Source organism: Saccopteryx leptura, chromosome 2, assembly GCF_036850995.1.
Source record: "Saccopteryx leptura isolate mSacLep1 chromosome 2, mSacLep1_pri_phased_curated, whole genome shotgun sequence".
In the NCBI taxonomy this organism is placed as follows: domain Eukaryota; kingdom Metazoa; phylum Chordata; class Mammalia; order Chiroptera; family Emballonuridae; genus Saccopteryx; species Saccopteryx leptura.
This window is the reverse complement of record NC_089504.1, coordinates 214004924-214024460: the sequence shown is the minus strand read 5'-3', so window position 1 is coordinate 214024460 and position 19537 is coordinate 214004924. Positions and strand designations below refer to the sequence as shown.

At 45.0% G+C, this 19537-nt stretch overlaps 1 protein-coding gene across 2 annotated transcripts in view; it reads left to right on the top strand.

The window, feature by feature from the left end:
- Positions 1 to 19537, top strand: part of PCNT (pericentrin) — a 109330-nt gene that overhangs the window by 17176 nt on the left and 72617 nt on the right. For both annotated transcript variants that reach the window (XM_066369957.1, XM_066369958.1), the window contains exons 3-11: positions 4288 to 4377; positions 5484 to 5567; positions 6075 to 6330; positions 8956 to 9011; positions 10702 to 10876; positions 11380 to 11516; positions 12868 to 12979; positions 14841 to 15084; positions 15896 to 15983. In XM_066369957.1, the coding sequence (XP_066226054.1) occupies positions 4288 to 4377; positions 5484 to 5567; positions 6075 to 6330; positions 8956 to 9011; positions 10702 to 10876; positions 11380 to 11516; positions 12868 to 12979; positions 14841 to 15084; positions 15896 to 15983 (1242 nt within the window). The remainder of the gene's footprint in view (positions 1 to 4287; positions 4378 to 5483; positions 5568 to 6074; positions 6331 to 8955; positions 9012 to 10701; positions 10877 to 11379; positions 11517 to 12867; positions 12980 to 14840; positions 15085 to 15895; positions 15984 to 19537) is intronic.

The window sequence follows — 19537 nt, the reverse complement described above, 5'->3', positions numbered from 1 at the left end:
ACCGGCCAGGGCCCCGATTCCCAGGCTTTAAAAACATATAAAGTCAAGTCTTTTCCTTTAAATATGACTTTAGCTACATTCTCAGTTTTTCAAGTTTTTATTATCAGTAGTACTTACTCGTACATTTACATTCTCAATTTACATGCTTATTTTAAAATTCTCTTATGCACAGGTAAAATAAGTAGCTTATGTAAGATGGAGCTGTTATCTTCATCCTATGTATTGAGTTTTGAGAATTCTTTTTTTTTTTTTTTTTTTTGAGTTTTGAGAATTCTTGATGAGGCTGTTGTATGTTATAATTATGCATATGCCATCAGTGCTACCAAGGAAGATGTTTTATTTTATAGTTATGAATATGCCATTGGTGCTGAAAGAGCAAATATTTTACTGACCTCTCTGATCATAAACAATTGTATATCTTAAGTTCAATCAAAAAAGGAAAGTTTTTGCCTGACCAGGCGGTGGTGCAGTGGATAGAGCGTTGGACTGGGATGTAGAGGACCCAGGTTCGAAGCCTCGAGGTTGCTGGCTTGAGCACAGGTTCACCAGCTTGAGTGCAGGGTCGCTGGGTTGAGCATCGGATCCTAGACATGACCCCATGGTTGCTGGCTTGAGCAAGGGGTTACTCACTGTGCTGTAGCCCCCCAGTCAAGGAACATATGAGAAAGCAATCAATGAACAACTAAGGTGCCACAACAAAGAACTGATGCTTCTCATCTCTCTCCCTTCCTGTCTTTCTGTCCCTATTTGTCTCTCTCTCTCTGTCCACCCCAAAGAAAAAGTTTTTTGGAAATTTTTTTATTTGTGTTATAAAATAATTAACAGTTCCTGAAGACTTAGTATGCCATTAATCTATGTGTAGGTGCTAAGATAGGAATTATTTTGTGTTTAGAATAATGAACCTCTGAAGAGTAAACTTCCAGGAAGGTGTACATTGTTAGACACCCAGCAGCAGAATGCCGTGTGGACGAGTAGTTCACAGGTGCCTAGTGTGTCCCTGGGGTTGGAGCTGAACACATGGGACCTGAAAGCCAAGTTAGCCTTCTCTCAGATGGTAGGTCATTCTGAGTCAGCAGAGTGAGTCCTTGAAGAGCCTTTATGTTGTCACAATGCTTTGAACATAATTCAAGGCGTCTTTGTTATTTTTTACGCATGTCCGGAAATTTTGATAAGTTTAGTTTTAATGTGGAGTTTAATGAGTGTATCAAGTAGCATAAGATAGCATAAATGTGTGTCTGATATAAAATTCTTTCTAGCATATAATGTTTGTTTTGGTTTCAAGGGTATACTTTATTTGATACTTGTTACTTTAATGTTTATTAACTGTTAGGTAAATAAAGTTAATTTCTATAAAGATTATTTTTAGCATAAGTTTATTCCTAAATAATCTTATTAGAGCGCTTTTGTTTACATGTACAGGTTTGAACCCTTTTTAGAGATAGGAAAATAACTAGAAAAGATACCCTAGGAAAAATAGTCCCTGAAGTGGAAAATGTCCTGTTGGTACTTGGTTATGGTGCCCACGGCTGAGAGTGTGCCCTGGATGGTGGTCTGGGGTGGGGCTGGATGGGTGGGTTTGTTATGTAATGAAACCTGTTGAGCTGGGTAAAATAGTAATTCTTTAGTTTAACTTAATATGTAAGATCTTTTTTGTGTTCAGTATTTTAAAGCAGAAAGACAAAAAACTAGAGATAGTAGATAGCCTGAAAATACAACATAACTACATGACAATTCTATAGCAAAAATTAACTTGTATAAGTTACTGTATAATTTTTTTTTTTTTTTTTCATTTTTCTGAAGCTTGGAAACAGGGAGAGACAGTCAGACAGACTCCCGCATGCGCCCGACCGGGATCCACCCGGCATGCCCACCAGGGGCGACGCTCTGCCCACCAGGGGGCGATGCTCTGCCCATCCTGGGCGTCGCCATGTTGCGACCAGAGCCACTCTAGCGCCTGAGGCAGAGGCCACAGAGCCATTCCCAGCGCCCGGGCCATCTTTGCTCCAATGGAGCCTTGGCTGCGGGAGGGGAAGAGAGAGACAGAGAGGAAAGCGCGGCGGAGGGGTGGAGAAACAAATGGGCACTTCTCCTGTGTGCCCTGGCCGGGAATCGAACCCGGGTCCTCCGCAAGCTAGGCCGACGCTCTACCGCTGAGCCAACCGGCCAGGGCTGTATAATTTTGATATGCCCTTTCAGTTAAAGATTCTAAAGTCTTAGCGTAAAGGGAGTAATTGTTCACCTATGCAGAAAACACAAGCATATATTAAATTCTAAGACTATAATATAAACAAGGGCATGTTTGTGAACAACCTGAAGATCTGAGTTTTTTTCAGGAAGTTAGCAAAGATAGAATTGCAGTGACTGTAGGATAAATGTTCAGGATCCAGTCATCGTCCCTCATTGTAAGTGAAGTGCATGATGATAAAGCTTTTATTTCAATCAGTGTGATAGTCATCTTAACTCGGGCAGTTCACCCAGAAATGGCAGAGAGCAGCGTTTGACCTTCCAGTTACGCATCAGGTACAAAAGTAAGAAGAGACCTTTTCTTGTAAAAGAACCATCCAAAAATTGTACAATGGTGAAGAATTTTGGAAGAACATCACCTTTATCAAATCTTGGACTGAAGATTTTACTAGTGCCGAGGAAAGTTTAGGAAGTGTGATTCCAGAACTTTCCCATCTACTTGTCTAACTACCAGGAAAAATAGTTGTCACCATTTATCATCTGGGTTTTCTGTACCCTTTTTTTGTCATTTTATGTTGTTTTTCAAATTTTCAGAAGACTGAGCAACAATTTAAAAACAACTTCATTAGAAATTTTGGTACAAATCTTTGGATATTAAGTACATTTTGACTTACAAACATAAAGAAAAAAAAGAATATTGACACATGCTTTTAGCAAAATGGGATGCTGGAGGCTCTTGATGCAGATGTGAGATGGAGTCTTTCTTGTGCATGACCATTGGTATGAGACCAACAGGTTTTCTCTGTCCTTAAAGATACTGTTCATTGGGTCCTGATTTTGAGAAAATTGATCAAGTGGTGTCCTGTGAAGACCTGTGGTCTGAAATTTCATTTTTCCATCAGTTGCTGCTGTTCATGTCCTCAAGTGTGGCTCTATTTACATTCATCTTTTCATTCATCTAATGATTATGATAAGTCTTTAATGTCAACTTTCTCCTCTTTGCCATTTTGGAAGAAACATGGAAAGTTCTTAAGGAATTCTAATTTGAAAGCTGGCTACAAAGACGGTTTCTCCAGTCAGTAAGAAAACTGAAGAATGGTATTGGTTTTCACTGTTGCCTTTTCCTTCTAGGCAATTCCCTCATCCTTCTATTTTCTCATTATTTTAGTTGCCGTAATTGGGAATAACAGAAGTATGATAGAATAATTCTTAGGGTGATGTAATAGTGTCCTAATGCTGGAAAACACGACTGCTCATATCCATCTTATGTCTTAGGTACACACAGGGGTCTTGTGGACTCTTGTAGTAATTGCAAAATAAAATATAGTTTACTCTATTGAAAAAATAACTTTTTTCATTGTCCTTTTGACTATCAGAGAGAAAATACAGTGAAATTTCAGTTCTCTTAAGCAGTTGAAAGTTGACAACTGCCACTGGGTCCTGCAGACTCTGGCCCATATGCAGAGTTAAGTGGTTACAGCCGGCCGTGAAGGCATGAGATACTTAGGAGTTGGAAGTGCCTTTGACTCCATGTGTCAAATACAGATCCTCTTTGGGCACAACTGAGAATCTTTGTTGATAAGAGTCGTCATCAGCTCAGTTTGCACAGCAGATTAAAAGTCCAAAATTATTGTGAATTTACAGGTCAAACTATTGGAGGGACATTTTATTGGAAAACTTTAAAGTTGAGATAATTTACGGTAAGAAACTAAAGATAACTATTTCTACAAGTTTTTAAGGAAAATTTTATGTAAAAAAAGATCTTGAAAATATTTTTACTTATACAAAATTAAGAGGTTGGAAATTAAAATTAAGTACATGAGTCTGAAAGACTAGAATTTGTTGAGAAACTAAAATTTAGTAATTTAAGTGTCAAGTACACAGTAAAATAAAGAAGCAGAATTCATTAAAAAGAGGGGCAGCAGCAGCATTCAGTAAATGAGTTGCATAAAATGTTTAGACCTTAGTGGTTCAGGAGGAGAGGCAGGTTCTGAACAGGTGGAGTTGAGTTGGTGGGGTGAGCACGTGGAGGGGCCAAGAGGGCCTGAGGCTGAGGCCTTGGGTGTTGCTGTAACTGCCCTTCTCTGGCCTTTTCCCTCTTAGCTGGAGAACCCTGATGCAGCAAGGACAGAGGAGCAGCCATGGCAGAAGCTGGATAGTGATGGTTTGGAACAGCCTGGGGTCCTCACAAAGGTAATTGTTTTCAGGGTTCTCTTAAGGTGTGTTTCTTGTCAGAGAACTTCTCCCTATTGTAGAAACCAAACCCAAAGAGAGGACTCAGTCTTTGAAGGGGCCTCCATCAAAATGGAAACTGGGGGACACAGAGGCTCGAGGCAGAGGTGTCCCTGTGGGCCTCAAGTCCTTAATGTGGCCCCTGCATGGAAGGTCTTCCCAGACCCTCTGATTGAGCCCAGTTTGGCTCTCCTTGTGACCTTTGGCCTTTTGTCCTGGATGTTGAAGAGAGAAGTTTGCTTTTTATGCATGGATGATAGCTGTCATATTCTGACTTTTTCCCCACGAAGTGCTGTCTTGTTTCACATAGCTTTGTGCATCGGTCTCCAGAGTGGACCTGTGAGGCAGTCTTGTACTCAGCGTATCCGGAGGGGGGGCTTGCAGTCTTAATGTCCCAGTTTCTGCCAGTGACCAAGGGGCAAAACAGGCTCTGTTAACCTAGTAACAATACCTGCGGCCTCTGCTTTGGGGTTTTGACTTTATACTAAGGCGCTCAAACAGGCTGCATAGTCTTTCATTGTTACTTTTATTGAGGTATAATTCATATAACATAAAACTTACCCTTTTTAAATATATATTTCAGTGGCTTTTATTACATTTGGTAGCTTTTGCATTCATAACAGCTAATCCCAGAATATTTTCATTACTCTGAAAGAAAGCCTGTCCCCATTATCAGTCACTCCCTAACCCCTCTTTCCCCCAGCCCCCCGGCAGCTGCTAGTGTACTCTGAATTTGCCTGTTCTGGATGTTTCCTGCAAATGGACTGTTGAGTGTGTCTAGCTTCTTTGACTGAATGTGTTTTGTGGTTCATCAGTGTTGTATTATGTCCCATATCACTACTTTTTGTGGCTGATGACATCCTGTTGTGTGGGTACACAACATTTGTTTACCTGGTCACCCGTCAGTGGACACTGATTGCTCCCACCTTTTGGTGGCTATGAATCATGCTGCTCCTAACACGTGGACATGTTTCACAAGGATGTATGTTTTCCGATCCCTTGGGCATATTGTCATTATTGGTTGTGACTGAATTCTTTGGGTCATGTCTCTTGCTCTTCTTCCCCAGGAGTGTAAGCAGGAATGGAAACCTGAAATTGCTGAACTGATGAGCCGACACAAAGATGAGCCCGGAGGGGAGCAGTGGGTAATGGTGGGTAATGGTGGGTCGCTGGCAGAGATGCAGCAGGTGCAGTTGCAGACCCAGGTGACCTGGATGCTGTCACTCTCACCAGGACCCAGTGGGTTTGGGATCTGGGAGGGTGGCAGGTAGGACAGGTTTGTCACAGTGGATGGGTATGCATTGCAGGCTTGCTGTGTCTGCTTTCTTGGCTTGTTTTGTTTTCATATCTTATGTGGGGCCATTGAAAGCGGAGGGACACACAGGGACATCTGGTGGCAGCAGTTCAGGCCAGGTGCCAGAGATATACTGCATGGCCCACACTTCCCTATCAGTGGCCAATCACATTCCTTGTATACTACGGTACGGTGCTATGGCAGTGAGGGGTCATTGAGGGACGAGAAGCACTGGTCGGGGCTCTCCTGGGAGCATTCAGCTCCTCTGGGTGGCTGCTGCGCACCAGGCTTTGAGGTCAAGGCCGCATCTTAACCTGGCTGCTACTTCCCCCATGCCACTCCAGCACCGCCTTTCTCCTTGCAGCCAGTGCCACCCCTGGAGCTGGAGGCGCTGCGCTTGAGTCTGAACAACATGCACACGGCGCAGCTGGAGCTGATGCAGGCCAACCTGCAGAGGGAGAAGGAGACAGCGCTGATGGAGCTGCGGGACATGCTTAATGGCCGCCACGCCCAGGAGCTGGCCCTGCTGCAGAGCCGCCACAGGCTGGATCTGGAGCTTGTTAGGGAGCAGCATGTGCATGAGCGGGAGGAGGCTGCACTGGAGTGCAGCCGGGAGACAGGTGTGTGTGGGCAGGCATGGGCTTCCAGTGACTGCCTGGGAAGCATAAATCCCATTTCTGGTGTTTGGGGAAGCAGGTGGCCTCATCAGAGATACTTCCATAGTGAGAGCTTCGCACACTGATCTTTGCCCGCGCTGAAGCTGTGTGATGTGTTCCATATGTGGACACCTGACCCCAGCCATCCCTGAGTCCTTGTTTGCCTCCTGGCTGGTGGCACTGCATCCTGCCCTCTGGCTCTGTGTGTCATCTTGCTGTTGTGTCTTCTTGCCTCTTTCCAATTCTCCAGTGGGCTGTGTTAACTTTTGAAATGCTATCTTTGGAGGTGATTTGCTTATGTGCTGGAGGTTTCTGCATTTGCATCAACAGGACTGTGTCTGTGGCCAAGCTTTGTCCAGCCGACCCAGGTGTTCCTGGACACAGACTCCTACATTCCACAGGCTCCTCTCTGCTCCTGGTGGGCTGCCTAGGAGTCTATCTCCTGATTCTCTCACCTAGACTTAGCTTTTTGTGTCTAAAATATATTTTCATGTTTTCCATTTTAAAGATTTTTATGTACATTTTTTGTTAAAGTAGTGCTACTTTTTGTAAACATTTTTTGTATTTTCAGAGAGAGAGGGATAGACAGGGACAGACAGACAGGAACGGAGAGAGATGAGAAGCATCAATCATTAGTTTTTCATTGCACGTTGCAACACATTAGTTGTTCATTGATTGCTTTCTCATATGTGCCTTGACCGTGGGCCTTCAGCAGACCGAGTAACCCCTTGCTGGAGCCAGCAACCTTGGGTTCAAGCTGGTGGGCTTTTTGCTCAAACCAAATGAGCCCGCGCTCAATCTGGTGATCTCAGGGTCTCGAACCTGGGTCCTCTGCATCCCAGTCCAATGCTCTATCCACTGCACCACCGCCTGGTCAGGCTAAACATGTTTTTAAATAGTAGCTTTACTGAACAGTAATTCTCATACTAGACAATTCACCCATTTAAAGTGTCGTGTCAGTGGCTTTGAGTGGATCCGTAGTCATATATACATCACAATCTGTGTTTGGAACATTTATCGCCCCAAAAGGAAGCCGCACCCCCTGATAGTCATCCTCTTTTCCTGCTGGCATGAGCACCTGATTATCTGCCCTATGGCTGATTTTTTTCCTTTAAAAAAAAATAAGCAGCGTGCCAGTTGCAGATGTGTAAAGGCGGCCTCCTTCTGGATCTCCCCTCAGGTTCCTGTGTGCTGTCCTGTGTGTCTTCATTTATATTCAAGCAAATGCAAATAACATTGTTTTCCACCCATTTTTATGTTGTTGTTTTTTTTTAAATAAGAAACATGCAGCCTGACCAGGCGGTGGCGCAGTGGGTAGAGCGTCGGACTGGGATGCGGAGGACCCAGGTTCGAGACCCTGAGGTCACCAGCTTGAGTGTGGGCTCATCTGGTTTGAGCAAAACTCACCAGCTTGGACCCAAGGTTGCTGGCTCGAGCAAGGGGTTACTCGGTCTGCTGCAGCCCCACGGTCAAGGCACATATGAGAAAGCAATCAATGAACAACTAAGGTGTCGCAACAAAAAACTAATGATTGATGCTTCTCATCTCTCTTCGTTCCTGTCTGTCTGTCCCTATCTATTCCTCTCTCTGACTCTCTCTTTGTCTTTGTAAAAAACAAAAACAAGCCTGGCCTGTGGTAGCACAGTGGATAAAACATTGACCTGGAACGCTGAGGTCGCTGGTTCAAAATCCTGGGCTTGTCTGGTCAAGGCACATATGGGAGTTGATGCTTCCTGCTCCTCCCCCTTGCTCTCTCTCTCTCTCTGCTCTCTACAATGAATAAAGAAAATCTTTATAAAAACAAAAACAAACCAAAACATGCTCTGCTGCCTTGGGCCACTCCCAAAGCTGTCTTCTCTTTTCCATGGCACCCAGGAGCAGGTTTGTAGAGAGGCCCACGCCTGCCCTCTGCTCTGAGAAGCTCTGCCATGGCCTGGCCTCTGTGGACAGCATGGTACCAGTCCTCAGGCTGGCACCTGACCCTTTTCTGGATTAGCTCAGGCTGCCCTCACTGTTCACATGTGGCACCACCTCTCCCCAGCTCCACCTTGGTCTCTGCCTGAGGCTCTTGCCATCTCTACCTGGTGCTCTGATCTCCAGTTGTACACCCACATCTCATTCCTCAGTTGGCCATGCCCATGGGTCCCTTCACGTTTCTCTCCTCTTTCCAGCGTCTACTCCTTTTTAATTGTGTTGCTTCCCTCTCAGGGTTTGGAGTTGTTGGCTCCTAGAATGCCTTTATCTGTCTTTCAACACCTAGCCTGGAGTCTGGGCCAAGGTCCCCGTTACCAGAGAGCAGGCAGGTGAAGGCTCTCAATGACTGTGCAGTCTGGAGCTAGCCTTGCCCACTTGTCTCAGATTATCCTGCTGGCTATACATCTTGCAGTCCTTGGTTTGGGCACAAATATAATTTATTTACACCAGACATCATCATACTTCTGCCTTGTAGATGCATCTTATCCTGTTAATGATGGCGGGTGGCCGTGGAGCAGCGTGCAGGAGCCAGGAGCCCCTCGTCTCCTGGTTGATCAGATTGTGGAAGAGCCTGACACTCAGTTATCTGAGTGACTTTTTATGTTTTTCTTGCAGCTGAGCTGAAGGAGAAGTTACAATTAGAAATGGAGAGAAACATCCAGATAATACAGGTATCTGACTATAAAATGCCATTCTGTATGTACAGGATTTTTCCTTTTCTACCCATCCCACCAGTTTGCCCCCTCCACTAGGAAGTCCCACAGAAAGCCCCTCATCTTGGTCCAACCCAAACCCAGTCACCTTAGTTGGCTGTGTTGGTAGGAGTTTGTTGTGTTTTCTTTCAAAGGTAAAGATTCTTCTCTTTTTTTAATTTAAATTTGTCAGAATGACTTGTGTAACATGAGGCTCTTCCATCTCAAGTTTGATTTTCTGCGTGGCTTCTGTGACCTGGCCCTCACTGTTCTTGGGACACAGACCTATGTCCTCACACAGGGGGGTGTGGGCTGTAGTGATTAAGGGAGAAGAGGGGGTGCATGTGCTGGGACACTGTGGGGAGCCTCAGGAAAGAGCTGTGCCTCAAGGATGAAGCAGCCAGGTGAGGATGTCCGTCCCAGTGTGCACCATGGTCGGCTATTCACAGTGCTGACCGCACCGATGTGGCCTGTAATTGTCCTGCTGTTCCACTTTACACTCCCCTTTTAGGGAAAGAATTATGTTTTAGGGTACGACTTTCTCTTTTCTGAGGAAGCCTTTCACTGTAACTTCTGATTCTTGTGACCTGGCCCTTTCTGAAAGCTACATTTGTGGAGTGGCCATTGGCACTGGTGGTGGTAGAGGAAACGGGTGACATCAGGAAACATGGGCGGTGTTAGGAGACGTGTGATGGTGGGGCTTGTGAGCATTTCTGTCCTGGCTGCTCTGGTCAGGCACTTGGTGGAAGACAGAGACCCTAGGTTGGATGGCTGTGCTCTACCCCCTACACCTTTGAGCTGGATAGTTGGAACGGAACTCATTTCTTAGGTTACCTAGGTCAGTGACATCATGGTCTCTGTGGGGGCAGGTGCCTGAATCTCTGAGAGTGACCATGCTTCTGTTCTGTGCGTTTAGAGATAGACTCTGTTTCCAGGCAGGTGGTCCTTCTTTTCATTTGCTGTTTGCTTTGCAGGTACTTCCAGTCCTATCCCTTTCAGCTATAGGGGAGGGTCTAGCTGGACATTTAGAGCCAGTTTCCTATGGTGACAGTCTGGTCTGGGCAGGGAATGACTGCCTAGTTTTTTCTGTGTGGTTTTTGTGTGTGTGTGTTTTTCTGAAGTTAGAAGCAGGGAGGCAGTCAGACAGACTCCTGCATGCGCCCGACCGGGATCCACCCAGCATGCCCACCGGGGGGCAGTGCTCTGCCCATCTGGGGTGTTGCTCCGTTGCAACCGGAGCCATTTTTCTTTTCTTTTTTTAAAATTTTTATTTATTGATTTTAGTGAGAGAAACATTGATTTGTTATTCCAGTTGTGCATTCATTGGTTGATTCCTGTATGTGCCCTGACTGGGGGTCAAACCCATAACCTTGGCATATTGGGATGATGTTCTACCAGTGGTTGGCAAACCGCAGCTTGCGAGCCACATGCAGCTCTTTGGCCCCTTGAGTGTGGCTCTTCCACAAAATACCACATGCGGGTGCTACCTTGATAAGGAATGTACCTACCTATATAGTTTAAGTTTAAAAAATTTGGCTCTCAGAAGAAATTTCAATCATTGTACTATTGATATTTGGCTCTGTTGACTAATGAGTTTGCCAACCACTGTTCTAACCAACTGAGCTACTGGGCCAGGGTCATACTCTCCTTTTTTTATTATTTAAATTAGACCTTGAAGCAGGACTGGGAGTCCGAGAGGAATTTATGCGTAGAAAGCCTGTGCAAAGAGTTAACTGCGAAACATCAGTCAGAATTGGAGAATTTACAAAGCCAGTTTAAGAAAGAATTGGCAGAACAGAAAGCTGAGCTGGAGAAGATTTTTCAAGCCAAAAGTCAGGCAGAATGTGAGTATGTAATTCAGATGAGCAGTTCTGAAAGGGGGACCAAACGTTCCTATGTAATTCTGGACTTTGCCTGTGACTTGCCAGATTTGTGGTGGGTTGAACACCAATTGCCTATGTGCTCAAATACCAGATAACAACAGTACATGTGACACCCCTATAGTACAGAGGTACGAGGCTGCTGTGACACAGTCAGCCACAGACTATGTCCACAGGTCTCTCAGGTTTTCTAAACTTTCCTGAAGCTCAGAGACAGTTTTTGTATAGTCCATCATTAAATTGCTACCAAAACAGTACTTTTGGGATTGCCTATTACCTAAGACCTCTCTGTTAGAGCAGTTCTCTGCTCATCGGCTGGCCTGTACCCTCTACCCCTGTCCCGAGAAGAGTAGGGATGCTGAGAATGGGACCGAAAGGAGTCTGGGGGCTTGAGTGGGAGGTCCTGCTCTCAGTGCTGTCATGCCACTGACACGTGCTGTAAGCTGAGCACAGTCTGTGCTTTTCAGTGTCCCTCCAGGCTCTGCAGGTTCAACATGATGCCACTGTGAAGAAGCTCCAGGAAGACCTGCAATCTGAGCGCTGCCAGCACGCAGAGGATCTGGGCCTGAGACTCGGAGAGAAGGAAAGAGAAAAGCAGCTGGAGGTGTGCGAGTAACTATTTACTTTAATTAGGAGAGATTTTAGATCGAGGGCATTTTACATTCTGTTATTTACTTAAAGTGACTGTCAGTATTTGCTGGAGTTGGTAGGTGAAGTGAGGGTACAGAGTCTATAATAAGGTTGATGAAATTATGTTCAGTCTTAGATACAGAGAATTCTAAGTGCCCCTGAGACATTTACAGACTCCAGGTATTAGGGTGGGAGGGCACAAGCTCTGACCATAATTCATTAAAGAAATTCCTAAGAAACGTTAAGCAGAAACAGTTCTGTTGCTTATGTGTTCAGAACTCTTTTTCCAATGAAATGCTTCATATCAGAATGGGGGCGATGTGGCCAGATCTGCTAAGACCTGAAGTGCTTCTGTCATCAAACTCAAGAACCAGGCAGTGCATCGGTTTAAGAAATTAAAAAGAAAGTAACTAGGGATGAAGTCAACTGTGGCCTATAGGTTGGTAGATGAGGAGGGTGGAGTTGAGCCCAGGCGGGGTCGGTTATCTCTGGCTCCTGTAGCTCTTGCACTCACTCCCTCTGCCTCATTAGGCCAAGGCCATGCACATATCACCTCCCTGATGAGAAAGGGACGACAGGAGGGTGCCTTGTGTCCTGGATAAGAAAAGGCTACAGGGACCTCAAGGCTAGCGCTGTCTTCACTCAGGCCAGTTGACTCTGCTTACCTCAAGCCCCCATGCGAGTAGGTGGGTTGGAGCTGCTCTCAGCTCTCGGTTCTCTCTCCCAGGGTGGCTGGCATGCAACTTGGACTTGGTATGCCAGCTCGTTTACCCCTGAAAGAAGCCACTTCACAGGAAGTTTGACCAAGAAATGCAGACATCCTAAACATACCTATCAAGGGATGAGGGAGGGCTGTGATCATAGATGAGAAGGAAAGGCCCATGGGGCAGAACATATTAAATTTGACAAGTGGGGGAACTCTTGGGAAACAGCCTTGTGGTCAGTGCCAATTGGCTGCCTGGGAGGGGAGCCAACGTACCCACCTTGTGGGGCCTGGTCCCCCACCCCAGTCAGCGCTCCCCTGACTGTTTAGAAGGACAATAGAGAAAGTTCTTGTCCTTGGTCAGTGAGAAGTGGTTTTTGCAGGAGACAAGGCTAAGGGCCTGAGCTGGCGATCTGTGAGAGAAGTTCCAGGTGCTGCAAAGGTGACAGAGAAATGGTGCCTTCCAACACGATCAGTCCTAGTCTTTCTCTGGTGCTGCCGTTGCTGGTGTTCCCTAGGCTGGACGTTTGGGATTTGAGCTTTTTCTCCACATGCTTTCTTGTGCATCTCAGTCTCAGGGCTCAGTCTCAGTTGGTTTCTTACGGTTGCCTTTCTTTTCTAGTTGGAGAACCTCCAAGCATCTTATGAAGAGCTGAAAACTCAGTTACAAGAGGAAGTCAGACTCCTGTGGTCCCAGCTTGAATCCTCAAGGACCGACAGACAGGAGCTGAGTGGTGAGGAGTTCCGTGTTGAGGATTCAGGGCCTCAAAACCTGAGGTTGTGTGTTTTTAATTGTTGGAACCCCAAGTGAGGATGTAGCAGTTGTAGTGAACGCAAAGAGTGATTTGTAATGTTCCTAAAGATTGGGTGCATGTGGTTTGAGGTGGGGTTTGCTTGTGGGTAGGAGCCTTGGTTTCATGCTAAGCAAGCTGAGTAATAGTTTGCTCTTGTTGATGTCAGGCACCTGTGGAGTATGTGTGCTTCTGCCAAAAGCTGCAGCTGAGTGTTCTATAAGCTCAGTTCTCAGCTGGCACCTGGGGTCACAGGTGAACCTTCCATGTGGAGCCTTTGGGCTCATCTGGGACAGATTCCTGTTGCCCCAAGCTCTAGTGTTAGAGTGTGAATCCTGAGTCTCTAGGCCCTGTGACTGTGGCCACCTTTACTGAGGGCAGCTTATCTGTGTCCCCTTACAGGACTGTGTCATAGTGGCCTCTGGTCCCTAGTGGTACCTTCACCTGGGGGAAGTCAGGAGATGAGGCTAGGGGGACAGAGGCATGTGCTTATGCTGCTAATCTCCAGACAGTGTTTTAAATCTGGTGATTGAGCTTACTGGGTAAGGGTTATGGGGAACAAAAACCAGAGAGGAAAAAGGATCAGAAACTGTCTGCTACGTGGTGGTGAATAAGGCCACGCCTTTGCCGCCCTGTGCCCTATCAGCCTGTCGCTCAGCCTTCCCTTCAAGTCTTTATGTCACTGCTGGAAGCCACAGGTGACGCTGATGGACTAACCTGTATATGACTTCATGCATGTGTTCTAGCTGTAGTGTGTTTGCTGCAAATCTTAACACTTGTATGTAGGGACCCTGTAATGCCGGTGGCCAAGGCTAGGCAGGTTCACACTGGATTCGGGCAGACTGTACAGGAACTGCGGAGCTGGAAAGCTTTGGGCCATTCTCATTTATTAAGATTCTCACAATGGCGGACAAGCAAATAGGCTGGGGAAAACCACTTCTTACAGCAGCAGGCGAATGAACAGCAAAATGGCCCCTCATAATGGTGGGTGAGCAGTCTGCAATCCACTCTGAGGGAAAGTACCATTAGGCTTATGTAGGCTACACACAATGTCTCTGCCACGTGCTCACACACTAATCATGGAAAGTGCAGTGAGCAAGCCTAACACAGTTCTTCCAACAGACCCTCACAGGGAACTCTGATATGAAATCTCTGGGATAACGAACTATTTATGTCATGTTATGTGAAGGCTAATTATTATTGACTAGCTGGCAACCTTCACTTGATTAAAACAACAATGGTGACACACTCATCTGGTCTGCATTACTGTTGCCATTAACAAAGTATTACAGACTTGGTGGCTTCTAAACAACATGTGGCTTTCAGATTTGTGGGTCAGAGGTTTCAGGCGGCATGGTGGCACTTTCTGCCCAGGGTTACCCAAATCCGAAATTGAGTTGCCGGGTTGTCCCTTGCCTTGGCTCACCCAGGTATGGCAGAATCCAGTTCCTGTGTGTGTAGGACAGGTCTCTTGTCCTTGCTGGTGGACTTTCGACTGCTCTCAGATCCTAGAGGCCACCCATTTTACCTTCCTGCATGACCCCACCATCTTTAGAGCCTATAGCACATGGGATGCTTCTCACACGTTGTCTCTTGGGCTTCTCTCTGCAGCCTGAGAGTGCTGAGGTGGCCGTTATCTCCCTGTGGAGGTCCCCATGTCACATAGCATTAGCTGTAGTCACAGGTTCTGGAGTTGGGGACCTTCAGAATCCAGCCCGTTGCACCATGCTCCAGGACCTTCAATATCTCCTAGTGTTTCCTTACTGTTCTGTTTAATGTGGTGGCTTAATTCCATCCTATAAAGCCTTACGGGAGCAGCTCCTGGCTCGAGTGTCTCAGGTGGAAGATTTAGAACACCTGCAGCGAGACTTTGAGCAGCAGCAGCAACGGGCGAAAACTGAGCATGAGTCTGAGCTGGAGCAGCTGAGACTTTACTTTGAAAAGAAATTGAGGGATGCTGAAAAAAATTACCAGGAAGACCTGACTCTGTTACAGCAGCGGCTGCAGGAGGTGAAGGAGGACTCTCCTCTGGAGTTCCTGGAAATCAGGTAAATAGAGCGGTTGTTGTCTTGACTATGTATTTGTAATATAAGAACCTTGAGCTGAACTAAAATCTGTTTTTTTGTTTGTTTTTTGGGTTTTTTTTAGAGCTTACTCTCAGAATCCAAAATGTTATATCTGTGTAATGAAGGTTGATTGCAGCTGCCCTGATCTTTATACACTTCAGAGGCATTGCCTATTCCAATGAAAAGGCACAAGAATTTGTCTCTCTGGCAATCTAGTTTTAATACTTCAACAGTTTTACCTTTCTCTATTCTCCCATTTCATCCTTATATGTTTAGGCTAATTTTTTTTTTTAATTTTTGAAATTGAATTTATTGGGGTGACATTGGTTAATAAGATTATATAGGTATCAGTTCTATAATACATCATCTGTAAATTGTATATTCACCACCGCTGAAATCTAGTTTTGCTTGTTATTTCACACCAATAGAGATGAATAACCTGGTATTCTAGAAACATTTTTTTGTTTGAGACTCAAAACAAGAAGACATTAGAGATAGGAGCTGAGTCTGACTGACTCACACGACAGGCTGCAAATGATGTGTGGCTGGTGGCAGTGCATGCAGGCAGGTGGGATCCTGTGCTGCCCCAGGGTCCCCACTGCTGTGATATTGGCTGTGGTCACCATCATATAGTTCAGTCAGCTGCAGTGTCCTGCCTTTGATGCAAATTGGATTGCAATGGAAGGAGCACGAAGGGTTTTCTTCTTCCATGTGGTCAGATCCCAGGGACAGCAAAGAATTCAGATGTAAAAGTGCCATGTGTAAGGTTTTCAGGGTGTATTTTCTCTCTTAGTTCGTCCAGTGCAGTCTTAGAAGAGATGCCTGAAAAAGAAAGAAGAGACCACCTTGATCAGCTCAGCTTCCAACTGGAGCAGCATGAGGTGACACAGCAGTTTTGTTTTATTGACATGTAATTGACACTTAAAATTGTATTAGTCCAAGGTGGACATTGTAATGGTTTGATATTCATATTACAAAGTGATCACCATAGTAAGTCTAGTTGGCATCACCACACATAGTTAACAAAATTTTTTTCTTGTGATGAGAACTTTTAAGATTTACTCTCAGCAGTGTTGCCCACAAGTTACTATGCTGTATGTGATGTCCCTGGACTTACTAATAACTGGAAGTTTGTATCTTTTGACCTACAGCATCTGTTTCTTTCACTCATCCCCTCTGGCAACCACCATCTGTTCTCTACATCCATGAGCTCAGTTGGTTTTGATTTTGTTTTTTTTTCAGATTTCATGTATAAGTGAGATCATACCTTATTTGTCTTTCCCTATCTGACTTATTTTATTAAGCATATATAGCCTCCACATCCATTGAGGCTGTTACAGATGGTAAGATTTGATTATTTTTCATGGCTGAATAATATATCGCTCACAGAAATTAGGGAATATTTTTTTTTCTCTTTTTTTTTTTTCTGAAGCTGGTAACGGGGAGAGACAGTCAGACAGACTCCCACATGCGCCCGACCGGGATCCACCCGGCACGCCCACCAGGGGGCGACGCTCTGCCCACCAGGGGGCGATGCTCTGCCCCTCCGGGGCATCGCTCTGTTGCGACCAGAGCCACTCCAGCACCTGGGGCAGAGGCCAAGGAGCCATCCCCAGCTCCCGGGCCATCTTTGCTCCAATGGAGCCTCAGCTGCGGGAGGGGAAGAGAGAGACAGAGAGGAATGAGAGGGGGAGGGGTGGAAAAGCAGATGGGCGCTTCTCCTGTGTGCCCTGGCCGGGAATCGAACCCGGGATTTCTGCACGCCAGGCCGACGCTCTACCACTGAGCCAACTGGCCAGGGCAAAATTAGGGGATATTTTATTGCTTCATACTCATTTTGAAAGTATTTTCTAATTTTTGTGAGTGGTATATTTACATATACACACGCACACAATGCATATATATATAATATATATATACACACATATATCATGTGTTTTTAATTTTTTTATTTATTGATAACAATTTAGGTTGCTTCCATATCTTGGCTGTAGTAAAAAAATGATGTAATGAACACAAAGGTGCATATATCTTTTCAAATTAATGTTTTTATTTTCTTTTGGATAAATACCCAGAAGTAGAATTGCTGTGTTCATAAGGCAGTTCCATTTTTATTTTTTTATTTTTTTTTAGTGTGAGGAGGCTAGGCTGAGACAGACTCCCGCATGTGCCCTGACCGGAATCCACCTGACAAGCCCACTACCGGGTGATGCTCTGCCCATCTGGGGCCACTACTCTTTTGCTCAGCAACTGGAGCCAATTTTTAGCACCTGAGGTGGAGGCCATGGAGCCATCCTCAGTACTTGGAGCCAACTTGCTCTAATCAAGCCATGACTGCAGGAGGGGAGAAGAAGAAGAGAGAGAGAGAGAAACGAGAGGGGTAATGGTGGATGGAGAAGCAGATGGGTGCTTCTTTGTGCCCTGACCAGGAATTGAACCCGGGACATCTGCACACTGGGCTGACGCTCTACCACTGAGCAAACCAGCCAGGGCCTAGCCCCCTGCCTCTTAGCCAGAGCATTTAATGGGTGGCAGTGAGCACACGTTTGCCATTAGGACCTGCTTGCTCAAGGTGCTGAGGGAAGCACCCTGGTGTCTGTGTTGGGGCCCTGAGGCCCAGAGAGCTGACCTGCTGTGGCTCGGTTTCCAGCTTGACTGCATTCTGACCTAGAATGTTCTGGGGAGATTTACCTTTTCTTGGGAATTGATGTTATCCTATTTTTCCCACTGTCCTTCATTGTGGGTGGAAATATTGCATGTGGGGTATCTTTGGGGAAAGGGACAAAGGCTCCTGTCCTCTGGCTAGGGCCCTGCAATCTGGTGCCCGCTGGTGCTGGGGTTTGTTCTCATACTCACCAGTCAGTATCCCTGGTCAGATGCGGTTATTCTCAGCACTGCAGTGCCCTTCCTAGCTGTTTATGATCTGGATCACCTGTTTTTCCGGTGAGGTGGTCTTCTGGTATAAACGAGACAATTTAAGTACTCTGTAGACTTTGCAGTGTCATAATTCGGAAATTGCATTTGAATACTTCCTTTTAAAGGATTGGAATTAAACTTATTTCAGGAGAGAAAGTTTATAAAAACGATCTGTGCTGATTCACAAATGGTGTGATTTTAGTGTTTTGCCAGGGAGGCCCTGATTTGTGATCATTATTGTTGAGGTGGGAACTCAGAGCTAATGAACAGTGGCTCAGTTTTCTGTGAGTAGTAGTTTGACCCCTGTGTGTGAGCCCTCACTGTGAAAATAATGTGGAATAAGGGTGATCTGCAGAATCAACACATGCCCATGTAAGATTGGAGCTTGGTGTTGACCTCCTTCCTCAACCACGTGGGGTGCCTTGGTGTCATGGGGTTTGAGGCCCTGCGGTCAGCTCTCCTAGCCAACCTGGAAGAGAAGGAGGGGCAGGGGCTTGGTGGTTAGGAAGCATAGCCACTGACCTGCCAGTCTGAGGCAGCGCGAGTGCCACAAGTCGCACTGCTGAAGGTGACCTGTTTTATTGCTGTGCTTTCTCATCTGCAAAGTGAATAAAATTTTGTTCTAAATTTTATATGCAAAATTAAACTATTTTCATTATTTTAGAAACATTTTTTGGCAACTTTTAAAACTTATTTTTAATATAAATTGGCTTGTTGGGATACCTTTTCTGCTAAGAAATTGTGAAATATTTTAATTTGGAGAACATTTGTCTTATTGCCATGCTTTGCTGACTCAGCAGGCACAGCAAGTTTCCTTCCTGTTTTAATGAGCTGTTTTCACAATGGATGTCTGTATTAGACTTTCATTTTTCATGATGATTTTTAGTGTAGGTTTGTTTTGTTTTTTTTAATGATAGTTTTATTGAGATAGAATCACATACCATGCCATAAAAATCACTCTTTAATTATACATTTCAGAGGCTTTCAGTATATTCATCAAATTGTATAATTGTCATTGCTGTCTAATTCCGGAACATTTGTGTCACTCGCACCCATGAGCAGTCTCTACCCTCTTACAGCCCTGGCAACAACTAATCTACTTTCTGTAGATTTGCCTTTTCTGGACATTTTGTAGAAAATGAACCATACAATATGTATGCCCTTTTGTGTTTGGTTTCTTTCACTTCGCAGCACGTCTTTTAGGTTCACATTTGTTGTAGCATCTGGTCAGTACTTGCATTTTGCTTTCTGTATATCTGAATATCTTTTCCCCCCCTCTAATCTTTAATTGCTGCCTTCTTTTAAAATTTTCTTTGTTTATTTTTCTTATATATTTTTGAGTTATTTTCTTATTGCTCTCCCTAGGGAGTATAATGCATACCTTATAGAATCTAGCTCATGTTAGTACCAACTTAACATTAATAGTTTAAAAATTATTCTATGTATATAGCTTCCTTCTTTCTTCCTCTTTTGTGCTAATATTGTCATACAAAGTACATCTGTATGCATTTTATGTTCA